At 41.3% G+C, this 20,946-nt stretch overlaps 1 protein-coding gene across 5 annotated transcripts in view; it reads left to right on the forward strand.

Annotated features, from left to right (window-relative positions):
- Positions 1–17,944, forward strand: part of TCF7L2 (transcription factor 7 like 2) — a 111,432-nt gene extending 93,488 nt beyond the window's left edge. For 3 of the 5 annotated variants that reach the window (XM_019007299.2, XM_033515670.1, XM_019007303.2), the window contains exons 5-11: positions 1,454–1,594; positions 2,319–2,478; positions 3,204–3,311; positions 8,120–8,168; positions 8,731–8,781; positions 9,971–10,043; positions 15,635–17,944. In XM_019007299.2, coding sequence (XP_018862844.1) covers positions 1,454–1,594; positions 2,319–2,478; positions 3,204–3,311; positions 8,120–8,168; positions 8,731–8,781; positions 9,971–10,043; positions 15,635–16,064 — 1,012 coding nt within the window. In that variant the 3' untranslated portion in view covers positions 16,065–17,944. Of the gene's footprint in view, positions 1–1,453; positions 1,595–2,318; positions 2,479–3,203; positions 3,312–8,119; positions 8,169–8,730; positions 8,782–9,970; positions 10,044–11,578; positions 11,604–15,634 lie in introns of all 5 variants that reach the window. The other 2 variants (XM_033515671.1, XM_019007298.2) reach the window with 2 other exon arrangements.
- The last annotated feature ends 3,002 nt before the right edge of the window (positions 17,945–20,946 follow it).

Genomic DNA, 20,946 nt, shown 5'->3' on the forward strand with positions numbered 1-20,946 from the left:
CCACCACTGCCTTCAAAGACAAAATAGTTCTGTCTAATCACCCTGAGTGCTACCAGCTGATAGACAAAAGATCCTCAGAGCTTGTAGTGGACAGTGCTCTTGTTCATGAAAGTACATCTGTGTCATCTTGTGAATGTAGAGAATGTCTAGGCAGTCACAGGGGATGGGATTGTTAAGATCAGTACTGGAATTTTTAAGAGTGGGGAGAAAAAGATAACCCCACTATATTTCTGATGCTTATACATGGTGATATCCATGGTATATCACCCCATTTTAAATCCTGTAGGGTAGAAAAAAATCACTGTACATTGATGATAGAAGAAATAATTATTTATCCCATTGAGTGTTCCATAATCTTGGGTTATTTTACTTAGATCAGATTTTTCAAAATCTGAGATGAGAGTGGGGATTTGCAGTGAGAAAAGCCCTTGCCAGATCACTTAAATTTTGGTGTTTTGAAGAAAGTTACTTCTGAAACATAATTTTAGGCTAGAACCCACTCCCTGAGAGCTCATTGACTTCAGTGGGAATTTTCTAAGTGGAAGGCAGTCAGTCATGCTGTGCTTTCCTTATTCACTGCAAAACCTTTCTGAGACTGTTGAGAAACAATGATATAAGTCAATCCTGCTTTGAGAAGTTTGTTCATTTCTGTTAAAATGTAAAAAGTCTGAATGATTGTGCCATGTTTGTGCTGTGATCCCGACCAAGCAATTAGATTCATGCAGAGGGATTGCATATCCCTCTGAATCCACTTGCAGGACCGGGATCTGTCCATGTATATGACCATAAACCATAAAGCTGACAACATTTTTTCTCTTTAGAAAGGCTAGACTGTTAAAGCCTTTCTAGGTTACTGTAATGGATCAAAAATTCCACAGTCTTCCACCTTCTGTTAAAGCAATGTGGCTCAGAGATTTATTAGACACAAATAAATATTTTCTTTTGCTCCATCAACAAAATGTAGCTAATGAGGCGTCTATAAGTATTATCAAAAATGCATCTAGAATGTGTTGGCATTAATATTTTATTTTGCTGTCAATATAGAATAAAAGATGTCATCCTAAATTCACAACATGATTCAGAACTATAAAAATTGATTCCTTGGCTGCCACACATAATTTCTTAGCGAAGAAATGGACTGGTGGATTTTGTTTCAGGTAGCTGAAATTCCACCTTCACACAAGTTCATCCAGTTGAATTCGCCTTTTGTTAAAGATGTTAAAAATCATGATGTCTAGTGTCAGTAATGATAATGAAGGGGAAGATTGGCTTTAATGACATTAGAAGAGTCATTATGTTTAATTTATTGCTAATTAATGCTGCCAGCTTTCATATGCTTTGTCTTGCTGTCATGTGCTTGTTATATGCCAGTTGTTTTTTATTTTTTTTTCTTTTTTAATGTGTGTACACATCCCTCCCCATTCATTCATTTTTATTCTGACGATTTACACAGCTTTCTCTCCTCTAGGTTTCCTCCACACATGGTCCCGCCACACCATAGTTTACATACAACTGGAATTCCTCATCCGGCCATAGTCACACCAACAGTCAAACAGGAATCTTCCCAGAGCGACGTCGGCTCACTCCACAGCTCGTAAGTTGTTGCTTCCCCTGTCTTCCCTTTGGGACACTCAAAGCATCCCCTATGCATGTGTGGCTTGTAAAAAGGCTTAGGTTTGTCATGTTTTTGCTGGGAAATTTTTTTTTTCAATTTTTTTCTTTTCTGCTATAATTGACTTGAACGTGGTTTGGCTGCCAAAGCGTGTCAAAATGATGGTTACAGTCTTTGAGTCATTCTATGACAGAGGCAAGGAGTTACTAATTTCACCTGTTTCAACAAGGAAGTGGAATTTTCTTGACTGAGATTCAAGTTTCTTGACCAGTTTCCGTATTAGTCAATGCCTAGGTTGAACAAAAAACTAAGCATAAATGGCTTCTTCAAAGCTGCAGAGAGCTGATATCAAGTTTAGGTTTGAACTTAGGAGAGCCCATTGATAATGGGGTGTAATTATTTCCTCTACTGTCATGCTCAAGCTCTTCCTGTGAGCCCATTTTTCTGGAGCCTGTGTCCTTCCAAGGTCCTTGTAGGGGCTCAGAGGGTACTTGGTGATGTTGCATAAGCATGAGGTGAGTTTTCTTGTAATGCTCTTAAGACTGTTCCCATACAGCAGCCAGGGTGAAGGCTCTAGAGAACCTTCTGCTCCTCTTCCTAGAGATTGCTGAGGATTTATTGTAGAGAGTTTGAGGGGATTAATTTTAATAAACTCAGAATGGGTTCTCACTGTGATGTCTCTGTCTGTTGTATTTTTATTCTTCAGAAAACATCAGGACTCCAAAAAAGAAGAAGAGAAAAAGAAGCCACACATAAAGAAACCTCTTAATGCATTTATGTTGTATATGAAGGAAATGAGAGCAAAAGTTGTAGCAGAATGCACATTGAAAGAGAGTGCAGCCATCAACCAAATCCTCGGTCGAAGGGTAGGTAACAAGGGACAAGCACAAGCAGGGCCTGAAATTCAGTAGGATTGACATCTCCTGAATCCCTGTGTTTTTCTGCTGTTGTGAAAATGGATAGGGAAATTGATAAACCTTGGTTTGTTTTTTAGTTTTTGCAGGCACTTCTTGCCAGTAGGGTCATTCATGGGCAAGAAGAGGAAATAATTAATAGCAATGTTATTTCAGTGTCATTTCCACGACCAGTTGATGAAAAAAATCTTAGATTTTTATTTTGGCCTAAGATAGGCAGAAAAGTAAATGGGAAGTGAAAGACCTTTGAGTACAGTACCAGTATCAGCACCTGTGAGAGCAAGAAGAGCGGAGGCAGTGCCAGTGGGAGAGACCACCTCCAAAGCTGTACCTGAGTTCTGGCTCAGGACAAGTGGTTCAGCTTCTGGACCATCTCCCCTGCTGTCTCTTTTTGTTTAGATTTCTTAATTCTCCTTTCTCAACAGGAGACAAAGGGGTTGAGTGCATGTAAATGATTAGTTGTGGTTCAGTTGATTTAACTGCAGTTATCTAGAATTGTAAATAAAACACGAATATCAGCATGCCAGATCATCAGTTTTTCTCTTTTTTTTAAATTAAAATCTATTCTAGCTGTATTTATATCTATAAATAACAAAGTTTGCTGTTAACGTGATTAAAAAAAACCCCCAACCACTAGTGCTTTTTATTTTGTCTTTTCTGTCTTTTCTCCACCCCAGTGGCACGCGTTATCCAGAGAAGAGCAAGCAAAATACTATGAACTAGCAAGAAAGGAGCGACAGCTTCACATGCAGCTGTACCCAGGCTGGTCTGCACGGGATAACTATGTAGGTTCCTATATGTAGGTGGAAATTTTTAGTGTAGAGCTTGTAGAAATGTCTGTGTGACCTGCTGAAGTGCACATTGCACACAAGCACTACATGGAAAAGCTCAGGACCCCAGTCTGGTAATGACAACATGTTATCACCATCAACCTGGTGATACCAAAACTACTGGGGGGTAATTCCCAGCCCTCCACTTGGAAGGGGCTTCCTGGCTGGGACTAGTATGGGGTTAGAATTTGAGGATAACAGCAGAGCTCTGTGGAAAAAGTCTTCCCTTCACTTTTACCAGCATCTGGAAATGCTGTTTGGCTTGCTGGTCATTTTGAATTTCATTTTTCGAAAACAAAATCTAAAATTCCCCTAGTATGGCTTCTCTCCTTTCCACCAAAAGAGAGAAATAATTATTGTCTTGTGCTTATCTGTGCTTATCTGTGTGATAGTGTAGTGGAAAGTGGAAGAATGGCTTATCCTAGCTTCAGAGAAGGACTGACAAAAACAAAAGCATTTTATTTTTTAAAGTCTTACTCTCAAGTGGGGTTAAATGAATTATTCCAAACTCTACAATTGTGTATTTTGTTTTTGTTTTCTTTTTCATACCCATGTTACCTTTTTTCCCCTCCTAGCCTCCTCATTTTTAAAAAAGTATATTGGAATTCGTGATCAATTAATGGATTGTTTTTAAAATTGATTCCTCCCTCTACTTGTCAGAAAGCCTGTTTTTGAGCTAAAAGTGGTAGAATGTTTTGTCTGTTAAAAAGCACAAGGGCAGCTTTATAACCCCTAGTACTATATAGCTCCTTCCATGAAGGGTAAGTGGTGCAGATGGTAATAAGTGTTTGCAAGCCTGAGCCCATAAATTCTTGACAGATTTGTGGATTGGTGAGAGCTCTAAACCCTTTTTAATAGGATTATAGCAGCACCTTGATTTTTTTTTAGGTTAAATAAAAATCATCTAAAACTTTCAAGGTCTCTAAGTCTGTAACAAACCCTGTTCTCTGCCTTCTAGTCACCCTTGCCTGCAGGTTTGGGGACCAACAGCTCTAAGACTGATGCCAGTTTTGCATAGAGTTACACATTACAGTTTTGTTGAAGTCTGCCTCTTTCATCCCCATCATCATCACTGCCTGTTTTACCATAAATATTCTATTATGCTGTATATGACAATATTTTCCTCAGCAAAATCTGCATTTTTATGTGTATGGGTGGGAGGAAGCCAGTTCAGAGCCTGCAGTGAGGCCAGGAGAAGCAGCAGCAGCCCTTTACACTCTTCTGCTGTTTTGGTGGTGGAGAATACACATGCTCACTTATTTATCAATATGTGCTTAAGGACATCTTTTCAAATCCTTCTGTTTTCTTGATAATCTTCTCTTTCCACTGGGCTCAGCTCTCCCTCCTTGGTCATTGCAGGCATAACTGTACATGCTAAATCGTCCTTCCAGTTCAGAATATTCTTGATTCTGTGCTCCTCAGAGGAGACCTTTTCAAGCCTGATGAGGCACACCTCTTGCTTGGCACATTCTCCTTCCCCTTTCAGCACAGTCTGGCCTGAGACTGTCAGACCACAGCTCGAGGTAATTCCTCAGCACTGTGCAGTATCGTCGTCTTGGGTGTTCAAAAGGGAGTGTAGGCTCGACTGAGGTTTCAGGAATGCTCATTCTGCAAAGTGACTGTGCCACCGACAGATGGGCATGTACAAAGCCTCAGTGTTTAGGACCTTTTACTTTTGTCCTCACTGTGTGAACACTGAGAAACCCTTTCTTCTCAAGCTAAAAAGGACAGGATGAGAAAGCCGGTGCTTTCCCAGCGGCTTGATGCTGTACCCCCAAGTGACCTTCAGGGGGAACCTTCCTGCCTGAGGAGAGCGTGGTACCTTTGCATCATCAGGCAGGATTTATTTATGTCTCCTCTCCTGGTCCATTCACAGCTCTCCTGAGTGCCCCTCCTCCCTCAGCCGCTTGTAGGGTCTTGAGCCTTTCACACATCTAGCAGGGGAGCGACTTTGGGCTGCTTGAAGTGGTTAAATTGTTAAGCACCTCACATCAGGCTCAAGGATAAGGCCAGCTATAGCCCAGGTCTTCAGAGACAGGAGCAGTGCATTCAGGAAATGCAGCTTTCAGCCTCGTGGCTTGTTGGTGTCACAAGGCACACTGGCTCTTTCTGAGATTTAATATAAGATGTTTAGCAGTGCTGAGTGCTGGACTCAGAAGTATGTAAGGGTCCAGTCACCTCACCCACTGGTTGAATAGAAAATTAGTACCAAGGAACTCTGCAGACCTATCAAAACCCATGTTGGTTTGGCTCCGGAGAGGGAGCTTCCAAAATGGTTAGCAGGTATTTACATCTGTATTAACGTGCAGCATAAAAATTTATATAGTATGGTGACAGAAAATGTTACAATCTTCTTAAGTCTTGGGAGAGCAATCTTAGGCAAAGAAAAAAAGGTGTCTTCTGCAAAACACTTGAAAATCTGCCACAGTTCTCTCCTTAAGTCCATATATGAATTTAGCTACATAGTCTAATATCCTCTTGTAGCCCAGAAACTAAACTAACAAACCAGATTATTCTTCTCCTTCTTTCCTTTGAAAAGGGTGTAAAGAACTTGATGTGACTGCTGTCCATTATTTGTTAGAGGAGTTTTGAAAGCTTGTGTTGAAAAAGAATGAGAAACTCCTGGTCCCTGGCTGATATTCCTGTAGATCGACTGTTTTTAACAGATTGCTCCCTAAAGGCATTGCAGTACTTTATTACCTGGCTTGAAGAGCTTGTGAAAGGCAGGTGACTCCTGACCTTTGTTCTGGCTGGCCCTCGAATGAAGAAGTTATAAGGTCTCAAATTGAAATAGCCCTTGAATTCCCAAATGTACTGCAAAAATTAAGCAAATTTGCCATAGATGCAGTCTGTTAATTATGCCACTGGCCTCCTTGAGATTAAATAAAAGTCAGGCTTATGATCTTGAAGCAATTGTCTAGTTTTAGTTACAATGTTGAAAGTTGGAAAAAATTCACTGATTTTTGCAGTTACTGTCAATCTATGTCAATATAGATGGAGCAGAGTCTGATCCTCTTGCATCTTTATGTGATATGTGGATTTCAAGGTATCGTGGTTTTCCCTATTCTGTTCTTGGGGAGCTTTAGGAGCAGCACTCGTCTGCCTGTTGTGTTAGACTGATGGCTGCTCTAGCAATTGACAACTTCCATATCCCAAAAAATTACCCAAGAGGTGTCAGAGATTATTTGTCATCAGCATCCAGGCTGCAGGATTATGTGCTTGTTGTTTAATGTTCCTTTGAGATGGACAGTGCACACAGCTTTTTCCATCTCCAGAAGGATCTCATAAACCTGGAGCAGCCTGGACAGCAGCATGGCAGTTTACAACCCTGAGCAAGCAAGAGGGGATGAGTGCAGAAACCCCATGCCACAAGGCCAACTTGGTGAAGGAAAAACAGGACAACAACGAATCAATGTCCTACGTTCATGTTGGGGGAATTTTTTACTGACACATTCCAGGAAACCTACCATGGGGACCATCCCAAGTGTGCAAGTGACACGCTGAAGTCCATCTTAACCATGTATCTGGAATTCATCTACTGAGAAAGATGCCCACTGTGTGAGAGAACCTCTTGGCTTTCCCAGATACGTCTAGCACTTCAAAAGTTATTTGAGATTCCTGTTATGATTGTTGCCCCTTGACCACAAGGGACTGCTGCTCTGAGGTCTTCTCACCAGCTGTGCTTGCTACCTGTCTTCAAAAGCCAGGAATTCTTGTGCTGTTCACAGCTAATGTTGCTGGCCCAAAAGTTGTTGCTTTTAGCATATGCGGAGCTGGGAAAATGAAATTACTGTTGCCTACATTGCCCTTGTTGTACTGGTCAGCAAACCCTATTACCTCAGTGTTAGAGGAGTTTTCTTGGAAAAAATAGCTTTTCTCTATTGAGCTATGCTTATTACTTCTTATTTTTTTCTATTGGAAAGCAATTGCTGTGTTTCCAAGCAAGCTGGGCTCCCAGTTGTCCTCTCCCACAATGTTGGAGGGAAACAGGACAGGCTGTTCTCCCTCCAGTCAAAAATTGTAACAAATTTCATCATTTCAAATTGTGGTACATGGTCTGGGAATAGGATAGAGTTTAGCAAAATATTACTGGTAGTTTCCTTGTGATAGAGCAAAATGTGGAAAGGGTCTTGGCTATGTCTGGATTTTTTTTTTTTTCTTGTCCTGGCATTGCTTTCTAGGTTGTCAGTGGAACTATAAAACTGCAGGTTAGGATTCACTCATTACTTGTGGCTTCCTTGTCTGCTTGAATGCTTGGGTTGGTGCTGAGGAACTTCAGGGGCTCCGTCTGACCCCACTGTCCCCTCTCTAATCTCCCTCTCCTTCCCCTCCCTGCCCCACCAATACATGACCAGAAATGATTCTTGGAACTCTTGCATGCAGGAACATGCACATGTCTAATGTTTTTGGCTTTGTGATGATCTTAGTTAAAAAGCAGCAAATTGCAAGTCCTTCTGCCCCAACCCCAGCTGCCCGTGGCTTTGGTGGGTGTTATCATTTACATTTAGGGGGGGCTGCATTGAGGCTGTGTGAAAAGTCACAGGGTGGGCAGGCAGAGTCAATCCCAGGGTGCAGCATCTCCTTGGGGTCCCCAAAAGTTCCCTGCACCGGGGTTGAGCCAGTGTCACACTTCGGTGTTCCCCCCTTAGGAGCTTTCTGCTCCAGCCACTGCCTCATTGTTCGGTGCCCTCTTGCAAGGGTTTTTATCTACCTTCTTGTTTGGGGTTTTATTTTAATCCTTCTCATTTGTGTGTTTTCCACAGGGAAAGAAGAAGAAGAGGAAAAGGGATAAGCAGCCAGGAGAGACCAACGGTAAGTAAAGATAAGTCTAAACCTCTTGCTTAGTGGAAGTGTGGCAAGTCCTGATGTGACCCTTGTAGGTATGGGGGAGGTGGGCACAGGTCTGCTGGCCTCAGGGGAGCCAGTCCCTATGCTAGACAGCTTTTTTTGTTGTTTTTTTTTAAATGCACTCCAATTATTCACGCGTTACCGCCCTTCTAAAACTAGTAACCCAGCCATTGCATGTCAGAGCCTCCTCGTGTGGCACTAGCTGAGTTTGTCCCTGTAGTTGCCGAGCCTGTAACCGCAGAGCCGTAGCTGTGATGCCTATGCCATCGTTTATCCAGCCGTCCGCTTCCTCCGCGCATCCGTGTGCGTGCGTGCGTGTCCGTGTGCGTGTGCTGTTAATTTGGGCTGTCCCTGGATGTCCTGATGCATGCCTTACAGTGGTAAATCGCACCCATCTTAAATTAAGGAGGTTTGCCATTCTATATAGGAAATTAGAAATACTGCATAGGCAATCTCATAGTCGATCTTGAAGAAGCCCTAACTTAGTTTTTTTGAAGCCTTTGTATAATTTGTTCTTTTTTTTCAGAACACAGCGAATGTTTCCTAAATCCTTGCCTTTCACTTCCTCCGATTACAGGTGCTAACGTCATTTTGAGTCATTTAAAATAGTTTATAAACTGCTTTTAATTTTTTTTCCTGCCATTATAGATTTTAACATTAAACACTTATGACATTAAGAAAAAAATACCATCCACACGTTTTGATAGTATTTATTATCTATATATCTTTATATCTATTATGTTTGATAGTATTTTTTAATTTTGTTTTTTGTTTTTGTAACAATTGCTATTAAAACAGTAATGCAGTAAAAATAACGCAAGAGTTGTACTAACTGTGCAAATTGAATATGCAGTATTTCTTTAAAGAGACTGATAAAGAATGGAAGCAAGTCAGTAATGAACCTCCTTAATCTAATGGCATTTTTCATGGCTCCCACTAAGTCTTCTCACATTAGCATGCATATGCATTTTTTTGTTATTATTTTAGTTTTGGTTTTATTTTTTTTTGCCTTTCTGCTCAAGCCTATTCATTGCAATTCACTAGCTGTACTAACTCAGCACCTTGCCATGCTTTACGTTTTATTTTCTGGCTGATACTAACATACTCATCCTGCAATCTGCTTATTCTTATCCATTCTTTTAAATACAAATTAATGAAAACAAGTAAATTGAATGTTATTCCAAAAGCTGCATTATCCCAGGAGATATAATTTCTTTTTTTTTTTTCCTTTTTATTTTTTTTTTTCTTTCTCTTATTTTTTATCTGAGTTGAAGAAAAAAGCATGTTCAGGATCTAACTTCCATACTCAGCTTCTTTTCTTCCTTTTTCCCCCACTCTTAAAAAAAGAAACACAAAAAACAAACGAACAAAAAAACCCCAGCCCAAATCAATCTTGCCTGAAACATCCTGCTAGACCAACCACAAAGACTTTCCTCTACCTGCTCTCTTGAAAGGGAAAGAAACAGTCCTTTATAAAGGGATACTGCAGCTTTAATTGCAACAGCTAATCTCAAGAGTTGAATAAAAATGTAATTATCACTTTTTTAAAAAACTTTTAAATCAAAAGTCAATATTTGCAATTAATAACGAGGACATTGATTTTTATTCCCTTTTTTATTTTTATTTTTTCCTTATTTTTACCTTTCTCTTTTTTCTCCCTTTTTCTCTCTTCCTCTCTCTCTCTCTCTCTCTCTCTCACTCCCCCCTCTCCCCTTTTCTTTTTTTCCTCTCTCCCTTTTCTGCTCGCTTTTCTTGAACTCATTCAGACCTGAGCGCTCCTAAGAAATGCCGAGCGCGCTTTGGCCTTGATCAACAGAATAACTGGTGCGGCCCCTGCAGGTGTGTATAGTTTTCCCAGACTCGCTATGGCTGATTTGCAGCTGGTTTATTTGGTACTTTCCCCTTTTTTTTCCTGCCTTGTTGCTTTGTAGCTCTGTGTTGTGATCTAGAAGACACAAGGGAGTGGGACACTGCCATCAGTAATCGTCTCTCCGAAAGGGTTTTGCTTTTATTTTTTTTTTTCTTTGTTGGTTGGTTGGTTTTTTTTTTTTTTGCCTTCCTCTTTGCTGCTGCTAGCCAAAAACCCACTGTAAAACAGCATCAACCTTAAGCCCATCTGATCGTGGCTCAACCACACTCCTTCCTTCCAAGCCTCCACCCAAGGAAAGTCGCTCCCAAAGCCCTTGATAACGCGGCACTGAGTGCGGCTCCGACACCACACAGGCTCGTGGCTGTCTCGGAGATTTTTTTTTTGTTTGTTTGTTTTCCTTTGGCTCATTATGAAAGTCCTGTTTTCCTTCCTGCCCTTGGTACTAGGGGAGATTACCAAATAAAACGGAGGTGACTGAAAGCTGAACGTAGCTGTAGCTAAGATGACGCAGACCAAATGAGCTCTATCCACCATTGTGTTGTATTTTTTGTGTTTACCTTATGCTAACAGATGCAAATACTCCAAAGAAGTGTCGGGCATTGTTCGGGCTTGACCGACAGAGTTTATGGTGCAAACCATGCAGGTATAAAACTACCCATTAGGCCTTTGGGGAAATAAAAGCAATCTGTCCTCTTAGTGCATTTGTGTGATTTTATTTTTTTAATCTTTTTTCCCCACTCCCCACTTTTCTCTCTCCCACAGCATCAATTGCTAATAATCTTTGATCTTTGGAATTTCTTGCTAATTTAATGCCATTTTCTCTCTTTCTTTACCAATAACCTCTCCCTGGTGGTAGAACTGGGAACAAGAAAACTCAAAGTCCTTAAAGCTGGCAAATTTTTGGCTTTTTTTTTTTGTTTCTTTTCTAGATTGTCAGCAAAATTATTGTTTAGCTGGACATTTATATTTTGTCTTTCATTTGGGTCTACGCCCCCTGCCTGCAAAGGCTTTTTAGAAAGGTTCTGGGATCTGCAGCACTAGTGTTTTTCTCATTATTAGAGATGTAAAAGCCAGCGTTTACAGCTTATATTGCATTCATTCTTTTGGTATTATCTGAAAAATTAAACAGCTACCTGTTGGCTTCTATGTCTCAGTAAGGTTTATGTAGATATAATTTTTTTAAATATCTGAATTTTTTTTTTCTAATCCCAAAAATACTTTTTTTTCTTAAATTTTATCCCAACAAGTGAGCTGTAAATGTCTGAGCTCTAGACAAAACTAATTACGACTTTAGTAGCACAGTTTCCAGCATTAAAAGGAGATGAAAGACATCAGAAAGCCCAAATTCCGGCAGCCCATGTTCTACTGGAGTTTAATTCCATGTGTAACTCAGTACGTACTTCTTTCTTGGTGGAGGGATACCGAGTAGTTCTTTTCTCATTCCTTTTTCCTTATATGATCGCATTTGGTTAAATTTGTTGTTTCTTTATTCTGATACAAGCAGTCTTTGAATTTGGAATAATATGATGGTAGGTATTTCAACCCAAACCACACTCTGTGTGTAGTGATTCCTCTCCCACATTTTCCCCTCTTACTCATGCCAGTCCCATGTGCTCCATCTCATTTAGAATGTAGCTCAGACGTCCATCGTATTTTGTGTATGCACGCAGTCTTGTCTGTGCTTAGTGTCGAGGAACCAGGGATTGAGGGTGGTGGTGTGTGTCAGTGTGCCAGAGCAGGCACCAGAAATGCCTTCTGCAGCTTGTGTTGTCCCATTTGAGGCACAGCAGCACGGGGTGTTGGGGTTCAGCTATCAGTACCAGTGTTAAACAAGCTGGGAAAGCAGCAGCTTCTTGGTGCTTAAAGGGAGAAGGGTTCAGTCCAGAAGAGGTGTGTAGCTGCTTCAGTGTGTCAGGAGGCTCGAGTCTCATGCTAGCCAAGGACTGCAGCACTGTGTTTAGTTAGGCTCTGCTCTGTGGTTACTTTGCTGCACACTATCAGCAGATATTTGTGTAGTCTAGAGATAGAGTATGTGAAGCATGTCAGGCTCTGCCTGCCAACTACCAGAACTGGGGGCACATCATGTTTGTGTTGCTTTATCTTTTCCTGGCTGCTTAAGTAAGCAACATACTTTTAAAACTACATTTTATCAGCAAGGAAACTTTTTATTTGGTCTGTACAGTGCTTAGGTTACATGTGAAGTGTAAATCCTCTCTTAACTTACATCAGATTTTGGTCAGAAGCCTTTTCAGTGCAGCAGGGACAACTTCAGTGGTATAGCTGATAGTTTTGGACTTGCTGATTCAGAGTCAGCTGCTTTTCTTTTTGTTTTGTTTTGTTTTCTTGTTTTGTTTTGTTTTTTAATGCATGGAGACATTTTACCCCTAGGTATTAGAGCATTTCTCTCCTAGTTCTGGTCCTAACCATTATAACATTGCATTTGCTAGCATGGTAGCATTCTGTAGCACACCTTGGATAGGTGCTAAAGATGTGCAGTTTGCTACTGCAATGAAAACTGAGACATCTTTGCTCACAGCAACTGAATAAACCCTTGCAGTCTTCTGTGGCTTTTACTCATGGCAACTGCAGCATTACAGGTTTCCTGGTGCTATTCCAGGGCTAGTTTCAAGGGCAGCAGAAGTGGGGTCAGGTCTGTTGGTGTTTGCCTCACTGATGTAGCAAGTTAACACTTTCAGAGCAGTGCATCCTCATCAGTGCTTCTGAGCAGGGGATGTGTGGTATTTTTGTTCCAGCCTTTAGGAAAGCAAAACTGAGGCACACATAGTTCCTTAGGTTTTTACTTATTCCCCCTCACCACAGCTGCTTGATGGTCTTCTCATCTGCTAACATTAGGCTTGCATGGTTTGGGGGTTTGCCCTCTGGACCTTTTGTCCCACTTAACCCTGACAGGTACATGACCACAGGTAACCATGGTGGCATTGGCACAGATTGCTGAAATGTCTCCCCCCTTGAGCCATCACAATTTAAGTAAATATTTTTTTCAGACTACAAGTGGCCACACTATTAAAGTTTAGCAAAAGAAGCAATACGTTCCCTTAATCCTAGTGAAAGGAAAATGATTTCAGGTAGCAGAGCAATGGGTTTGGTTTTTTAAAAGGTTGTTAGCTCTGCAGTGTCAGAAAGTCAGGCAAACCTGTTTTAAGGCTGCTTTGCCATGGGAGCTATTTCTTTCAGGCCACAGAACTTAAATAATATTAAAAAATAAATTTGAAATGCTGGTATACTAGATTTGAACTGCCTCCAGTTAAATAATTCACTGCCCTGTAGGTTCAGTGCAGTCCAGTTAAAGGACTTTTGGACCCCCATCAATGAGACAGGCAGAGCTGAGGTCTCTGCTTGCAAGTAATTTTAATTTGGGGATGGAGAGGGAGTCCTGCAGTCTCCAGATTGTAAGAACCCATCTTTCCACACAAGGAATATTGGTGAACTTTGTGGGGCTTAGCTGTCCTGGTTTGCCACTGGAGCCATCCAGAAGGTCCAAACAGGAACTGTGGCCCTGGTAGTGCTGCACAGCTGAAGTAGGAAGTGGTGAGAGAGGAGAGGGGAGAGAGAACAGCAGAACTGTCCTTAGCCAAGAGCCAGAGATCTCCAGTGTTGTTTGTTAATGGTAGAAGAATTAACAAGGTCTGTTTTGAGCCCACCAAATTAATTTTTTTCTGTCTTTTAACATTGCTCTAATAAAGCATGGTTTACAGCCTTCACTTGCTGTCTTCTATCTTTCCTTCTTTCTTTTTAACATTTAAGTTGCATGGTTGTCTTTAGTTTTTAGCATGTATTGATCTGCAGGCTAACGTGGTTAAAGTTCTAATAGCCCTAACCCCTCACCTTGCCATGTGGCACATGGAGCAGAATCTGAGAGCTGACCTGAGTCTCTGGGGAAGGGATGTCACTGCACTGGTCCCTCACTGAAGCTGGTGAAAGATGGGGTGCTGAGGTTGTTGTTCCCTTCCTGGCTATGGGAGATGATAGTTTTAACTCCAGGATCAAGCTAGTTTGATCTCCTTTGCAGATGAGAAGCATCTGTCCTCATTGCCTCGAGGGCAGAGCTTGGTTTATCCTAGTCAAGCACCATACATAGGGGAGAACCCTGGTGACCAGCAGGCAACCTGGGCACCTACTGAGGTGGGGAATGTCCCCCAGTGACATTCAGCTGTTGGGCCCTCCTCTGATGAAGCTGTGGACCTGGGGTGGCCTATCCACTGGAGAGGGAGAGCAACCTCCTCCTTCACATCAGTGGCTTTGTGCAGTTTAGCTGAGCATCCAAAGTTTTTGTGGCAGAGCTGCTCTAGACAGGCTTTGTCCTATGCCTTGGGCTGTGTGACTGCACTTCAGCACTTCCCATGGGAAGTGTGATTGTGAATAGGAGGGCTGGAAAGAGCGTGCTCAGGATCAAGGTGGCCACTGGACATCATTCTGCCAGATGCTGTGGTTGTTTGCCTCATTATTTCTGTCCTACTACTAGAATTGTCTTGCGCATACCTGGCAAGAGAGATGGTGTGAAACTGTCATCTGTTTTCATTGCTCCTTTACATTATCCAGTGGACAGAGGGAGGAGAAAAGATCTCTGTCGGGTCACTTATTTATTTGAAGATGAGCAGCTCTTGCGAGACTCTCATATTCGCTGGTGTGAAATAAGATCCATGTTGCTCCTCACCTTCGTACCTGTCGTCGTGCTCTTCACCTACTGAAATTGGATCCCACTCTGGAGTTACATGGATGGCCTCTCAGAGGAAAATCCCCAAAATGCAGACAAGCAGCTTCCCAAATCTACCACTTCCCTAAAACAAAAAGTAAAACTGAGTCGATTTAAAGCCACAACCTGCAGGCCATACAACCAGTTATTCTTGTTATTTTGGATCATATTCTGTTTTTCCTGTTCTTTTCCTGTTTTTTTCTTCTGTTTGCTTTGTTTGTTCGTTTTGTTTTTATTTCCCCTCTCTCTCTTGTTCTCTCTGTTATATATCCCTCCTGTCTGACTGACATTTCTGGATTTGGTGTGGTTCTTAACAGAGGAGGAAGCAATGAGCAGTAGTTTGCAGCCGTTCTTGCCTCCCAAGGGCAGGGCATCGTAAGAAATCACAGGTGACACAGGTGTAGCTATAGCCCTGTTGAGCTGGACAGCGTTATGGGACATCTTGAGATACCATCAGCTATCCAGGGTTTTTGTTTTAGGAGGATTAAATTGCTTTGTAATATTTTTTTTCCCCATGAAGGAAAGTCTGTAGATTAGAACAGTGGGCTCCAAAACCCATTTATCTGGTTTTCTGATTATGAAAATAAGGAAAGGAGGAAGCCTGAAGAGGAGGGGGATGAAGAGACAATTAATTGGCGAATCCTTTCCAAATCTGTTAGCCGAGGGGAGGTTCCCGAGCGGGCTTGGTGCCGAGGACACCCTGCCAGACCCCCAGGATGGCACGTGGGGCCGGGGTGCCACCCGTGCAGAGCCCAGAGTAGCTGATTGACGGCTCTTTGCTGTAGATGACTGTCTCCATCAGCATCTCTGCCCTTTATTCACAGATAACTCTCTCCCTGTTTCTAGGAGAAAAAAAAAGTGCGTTCGCTACATACAAGGTGAAGGCAGCTGCGTCAGCCCACCCTCTTCAGATGGAAGCTTACTAGACTCTCCTCCGTCCTCCCCTGCCATGCTCGCCTCCCCCTCCAGAGACTCGAAACCACAGACTGAACAAACGCAACCCCTCTCGCTCTCATTGAAGCCCGACCCGCTGGCGCACCTGGTGATGATGCCGCCGCCATCCTCGCTCGTGCTCGCTGAGAGCGCCGCGAGCAAGCCCGGCGCCCTGCCCGCCGCCAGCTGTCCCAACGGGGCCCTGGACCACCCGCCGGCCGCCCTCCCGCCGGCCGCCGCCGCTTCCCTCGCACAGCCCTCCACGTCCTCCTTGCATTCCCACAGCTCGCTGGCGGGGACACAGCCCCAGCCGCTCTCCCTTGTAACGAAGTCCTTAGAATAGCTTTAGCCTCGTTAGCCCTTTCGGTTTCCTTTCGGGGGGATTGAATTCTGTTGGTATTTGGGGTTTTGTTTTTTTATTTTTTTCTTTTTTTTTTCTTTTTTTTATTTTTTTCTTTTTTCTTCTCGTTGTTGTCCGCTGTTTGTTGTCGTTTCTCGGTTTCATTTTTAATTTGTGCCATGTGGCTACATTAGTTGATGTTTTATCGAGTTCATTGGTCAATATTTGACCCATTCTTATTTCAATTTCTCCTTTTTAAATATGTAGATGAGAAAAGCCTCATGATTCTGCCAAAATTTTTATCAACAGCTGTTTAAAGTCTTTGTAGCGTTTAAAAAATATATATATATACATAATTGTTATGTAGTTCCAATAGCTTAGTTTTAAAGACTGATTTTAAAAATTAAAAAAAAAAAAAAAAAGAAGCAATTTTGAAGCAGCCCTTGCCAGAGGCATTGGTTCTTTATTATTTGTATTAAATACGAGCTTGCGAACCAATCATTTTACATCTGGTTTTTAAACCTTTAAGGGCATAACGAATGCGGTGCCGCTACTACTTCTTTTTTTTTTCTTCCTTGTGTGAAACAACCTTTATTGTGATGTTACTTGTTATTGTTTAAATGTACAGAAACAAAGGGTTAAAAAAATGTGTTAATATACCTTGTTCCATGGTGTTGTTCTTTTTGGGGGAGGGGACGCTACTCAACAATTAAAAGTATCACAACGCTATTGGACCAGTAGTATTTATTGCTTTAGAAATTGCTTGTTGTATCTGTATGTTGTCCCTTTTTAAATGTTTTTTTCTTCTTTTTTTTTTTTTCTTGAAACATTGTATAAAGGGTTTTTTTTTTTTTCCTTTAGTGTAAGCATCTTATATATAACAACTCATTTGTACAAGGTTTTTAAGTTTATATATAAATGTGTATATATATATTTTTTCTGGGATTTTGTTTTTCGATTTCTTTTTGTGATTTTTTTTTTTTTTTTTTTTTTTTTTTTTTTTTTGCTATATGAAATACGGTTGCCACCAAATGGACATTCGCAGATGCATTTTTTTCAAGGATCAATAGTGTAAAGAATAAAATTGCTTTAAAAGCCATTACACTCGAAAAGACTTGAAAATTTAGCAAGGGAATTTTTAGCAATGCTGTTTGAAAAATAGCAAGGTCCAAGTGTCTCCCGTTCAGAACTGCAGCTGAATCCCCTGCGACATTAGGACTGTAGGCTGTGTGCAAAATTTTTATGTGCCAAAATTCTCAGTGACTTTTAACTTTCTCCCGACAACTTTATTTTTTTTTTTAATGCTGTAATTTTTTTGTTCATCATGTTTTGCTGTGATGTTACATAGGTAGATATGTATGTAGTTTTAATGTCACCTATAACAGACGTGTTTGGTAGCAGATTGTCCGGAAAGCATTTAAAATGAAGAGGTATAAACCCTTAAGGGCCAAATTCTGTATATTAGATTATTCATAAAAGGAAAATCAGACTGCCACTTTTATGTACACTTACTACATACAGGTAGGTAGCAAACTTAAAACAAAAAAAAAAAACCTAGGCATGTTGATGTTGCAAAAAACGCTGTATAAAGCTGAAAAATTGTTCATCTGTTCATTCAGTGCCATTGTAGTTGACATGAAGCGATTGTAAAACTGTCTCAGATTTTTCTCTGGTTTATTAAGATGCTAACTATAACATTTTTTGTGAATACTTTGAATGTTTCCTAACAGTTGTGATGTTACTGTTCCGTTTTATGCTCTTATTCCGATTTTCATTTTTAATGGTTTGGAAGCCATTTTTTGTAATGAATAAATGTTCATGCTGTACAGTATCTGTAGCATGCAGTTCTGGATTAATAAAAGCAACTTAGTATGTGCAGAGAATGACTTGTCAACTCATTTATGCGTTGACTACATTTTATCTGGCTGGAAAAATTTGCAGGCTGACTGGAAAACTTCCTGAAAAAAAAAAAAGTGTGCAAATTGTGGCAAATTGCAGCCAGCTCTCGTTGTGAGAAATCCCCTGTCCTTTGGGTTCAATGGAATGCATTTGCACTGGCCCTCTCCCTGCTCAGCCCACTTTCACATGAGTAGAAGTGGTTAAAAATCCTTTTTATTTAAAGCAAATGGCACATGATTTGGCAGAAGGCAGAATGTGAGCTAAGGGAATGTCCTTCCATGTGAAGTGAGCCTGACGTGGATGGGAGACCTGGGCTGGTGGTACCTTTAATTTTAACATATTTCTGTTCAGCCTAGTGATCTCACAACATAGGGCTGGTGCACTGTAAAGGTCACACAGGAGAGCCCAGATAGCCCTAATTAGTAAAGTCCTTCTTCTGGCCTTAGGCTTTATCTCCTGGACAGATTTGAGTCCAGTTTTGCACATATTTGAGGGGCTTTTTAATGCAATGACCCCTGGCAGCACAGCCTGCTCTCAGTTCTGAGAATCCAGCATCCTGCATCTGACAGCAATGCCTGCAGATGCTGCAGGATGGGAGGGAATTCATATGCAAAGATTCTTAATATGTTGTTGATTTGTTTGGATTCTATCTCAAGTGGATGTCACCACAGGTTCAATCATCTGGGAAAACGTCAGCCATAGTAATTCCTACAGCGACACTTGAGGAGAGTGGAGTGCAAAGGTGTTGAAGCAGGTTTGTTCCCTGCTGCTGTGCAGGTGCATTGCTCAGGTACTGCACTTCTGTTTGGTTGGTTGTGGCAGGCTCTGCAGGAAGGGTGAATGTTCTGCAGAGACCCAGGAACAGGCTGTGCTGGTAAGCCCAGCACTGGGATGGTGCTGTCCCATCCTGTGGGGTCCAATAAGACCTGCAAAAATGTTCATTGGCTGCAGAAGGAATTTCTTTTGTGAGGGCCTGGGAGTGAAGTACTAAATAATGTGTAAGCAATATACAGAACTTTAAATTGCTGATATTTAATTATTAGTTCACAAGACAAGCCCTTTCTTTTTTATTGTTCAAATGTGTTAGTAAAGTGCAATATACATGGGTATTGTTTCTTCTGTCCTATTAGAAGGATTAAGTCATAGTGAATTTTTTACCAAGCTCCATTTATCTCTCTTGATCCAAGTCCTGATGGTGTTTTTGTTGTGGTCTGACACGATGCTGCCCTTGACCTCAGTGGAACATGTTCCCTCATCAACCACGACAGGCACGTGGGCAGCGTGGGTGGGAGAGGGCTCTGTGGTGGGGAAAAGGACATTGCTGCAAAGCCTTTGTGGAAGATGCCAAATTTGCTGTTGTTGGTAGCCAGTAAATTGAATGCAATGCTCAAATTACTCTCGAGCTAGTTAAGGTTTCTAGGGAATTTTTAACTTCTTTTCCCTAAATGTTTTGACTCTTGCTAGAGCATGGCCATCCATCAGCCCGACACATGTGCTGCATCTCTGCTGGGGATAGCTGCTCTCTTCTAAAGTAAGGAATAGTGCTCCAGGGAGATCTTTGAATTGCATGATTCAAAGTAGACACCATCAAGGTATGATTCATATATTCAGGAAAATACTGTGTTCTTTGGTCTCTGCTTTATTAGGCAAACTTCGGAAAGCAGAGTCCTAAAACACCATTCCCTGCAAATTAGTTTTCCTTCTGTGTGTGTGGTGAGAGGCTTGTGTTCCAAGGGTACATTGAACAGAGCTTGTGAGTGGTGGATAACTCGTGCTGGGAACTTGTTTGCTGTGGAAAACAATTGTATATCCCTGGGAAAGCAACGGCTTGTGTTTCCTGCATGTTGTGCCTTGGCTGTGTCCCTTTGAGGGATTATGCCTTCAGATTTGCCCCCAAATTTCCCCTGCTTAGAGGAATTGAGCTGGGTCAAGGCTCCTGGGAGAAAATTACCATTATTTATATGTATTCCCTTTGTGTCTAAGAGTCCAGGTACAGTGGAAATGTGGTGGAAAGACTTTCTATACACTGTAGGTGTAATATAGGGTGAGGAACAGGCTGGTCCACGCCAGGGAGGGCAACCACTAGAGTGGGTGGTGACAAAAGTGGCACGGTCTGTTCTCATCCAGGGCTGCCATGGGACAGCACAGGGCCCTACATACAGTAGGTAATTCACTGTAGCTATTGCTTCCATCTGTTTTTATGGACTAAGGCAAGGAAGCAAGTCAATGTATTGCATGTTCAGGAGACATTTATTTTCCATTAGTTTTGTAAATCTCATTTTTCACTTAGTGTATGGAATTTTAAAAAGTTTAAGCAATTGCTGACTCAAAGCAGTGCCACATGGTTTTTTACTTTGCTTAAAATAAAAAAATGGACAGGTAGGAAAAAAAGAGCAATCTTTAGAGTCCTGTTCATTTCATTAGACCATAAAAAAGATGTAAAGAGAATTTAAAGTAAAATGGTTGCATAGATCATTGCAACAATAATGAAAGATAATATTAATATTAATGTTGTTATTATTAATTACAAAAACAATAATAAAACAACAGTGTGTGACACTGCTGCCCAGGTATGTGTGGCATACACCTAGAAGCACTTTACCTTCCAAAGACTGGATGAAGATTTTGGATGCTGGTTTAGGAGAGGTGCTCCAGCTGAAAACTAAATTCAGTACAGGACTGAGATTAATCTCAAGTGATCTTTTTTGGACAGGATGTCTAAAGCTTTTGGAGCTTTAAAACGATGAATATTTAAATTTGCTCAGAGATTGTAGCAATTGCTATGTTATAAAAAAAAGGGTATACAGTTACTTTGGCATTCATTTTAAGATGTCCCTGGAAAACATCTTGAGACTTTTGAGGCAGATCAGCTACAAGTGATTTCATTCCAAGCACCCATCATTGTCAATAATGTCACCAACTCATTTAAGGACCCTTTGAGCACTATAGTCTTACAGCCCATAGACTGATTTCTTCTGGGATCAAT

Source organism: Parus major, chromosome 6 (assembly GCF_001522545.3).
Source record: "Parus major isolate Abel chromosome 6, Parus_major1.1, whole genome shotgun sequence".
Classification (NCBI taxonomy): Eukaryota; Metazoa; Chordata; class Aves; order Passeriformes; family Paridae; genus Parus; species Parus major.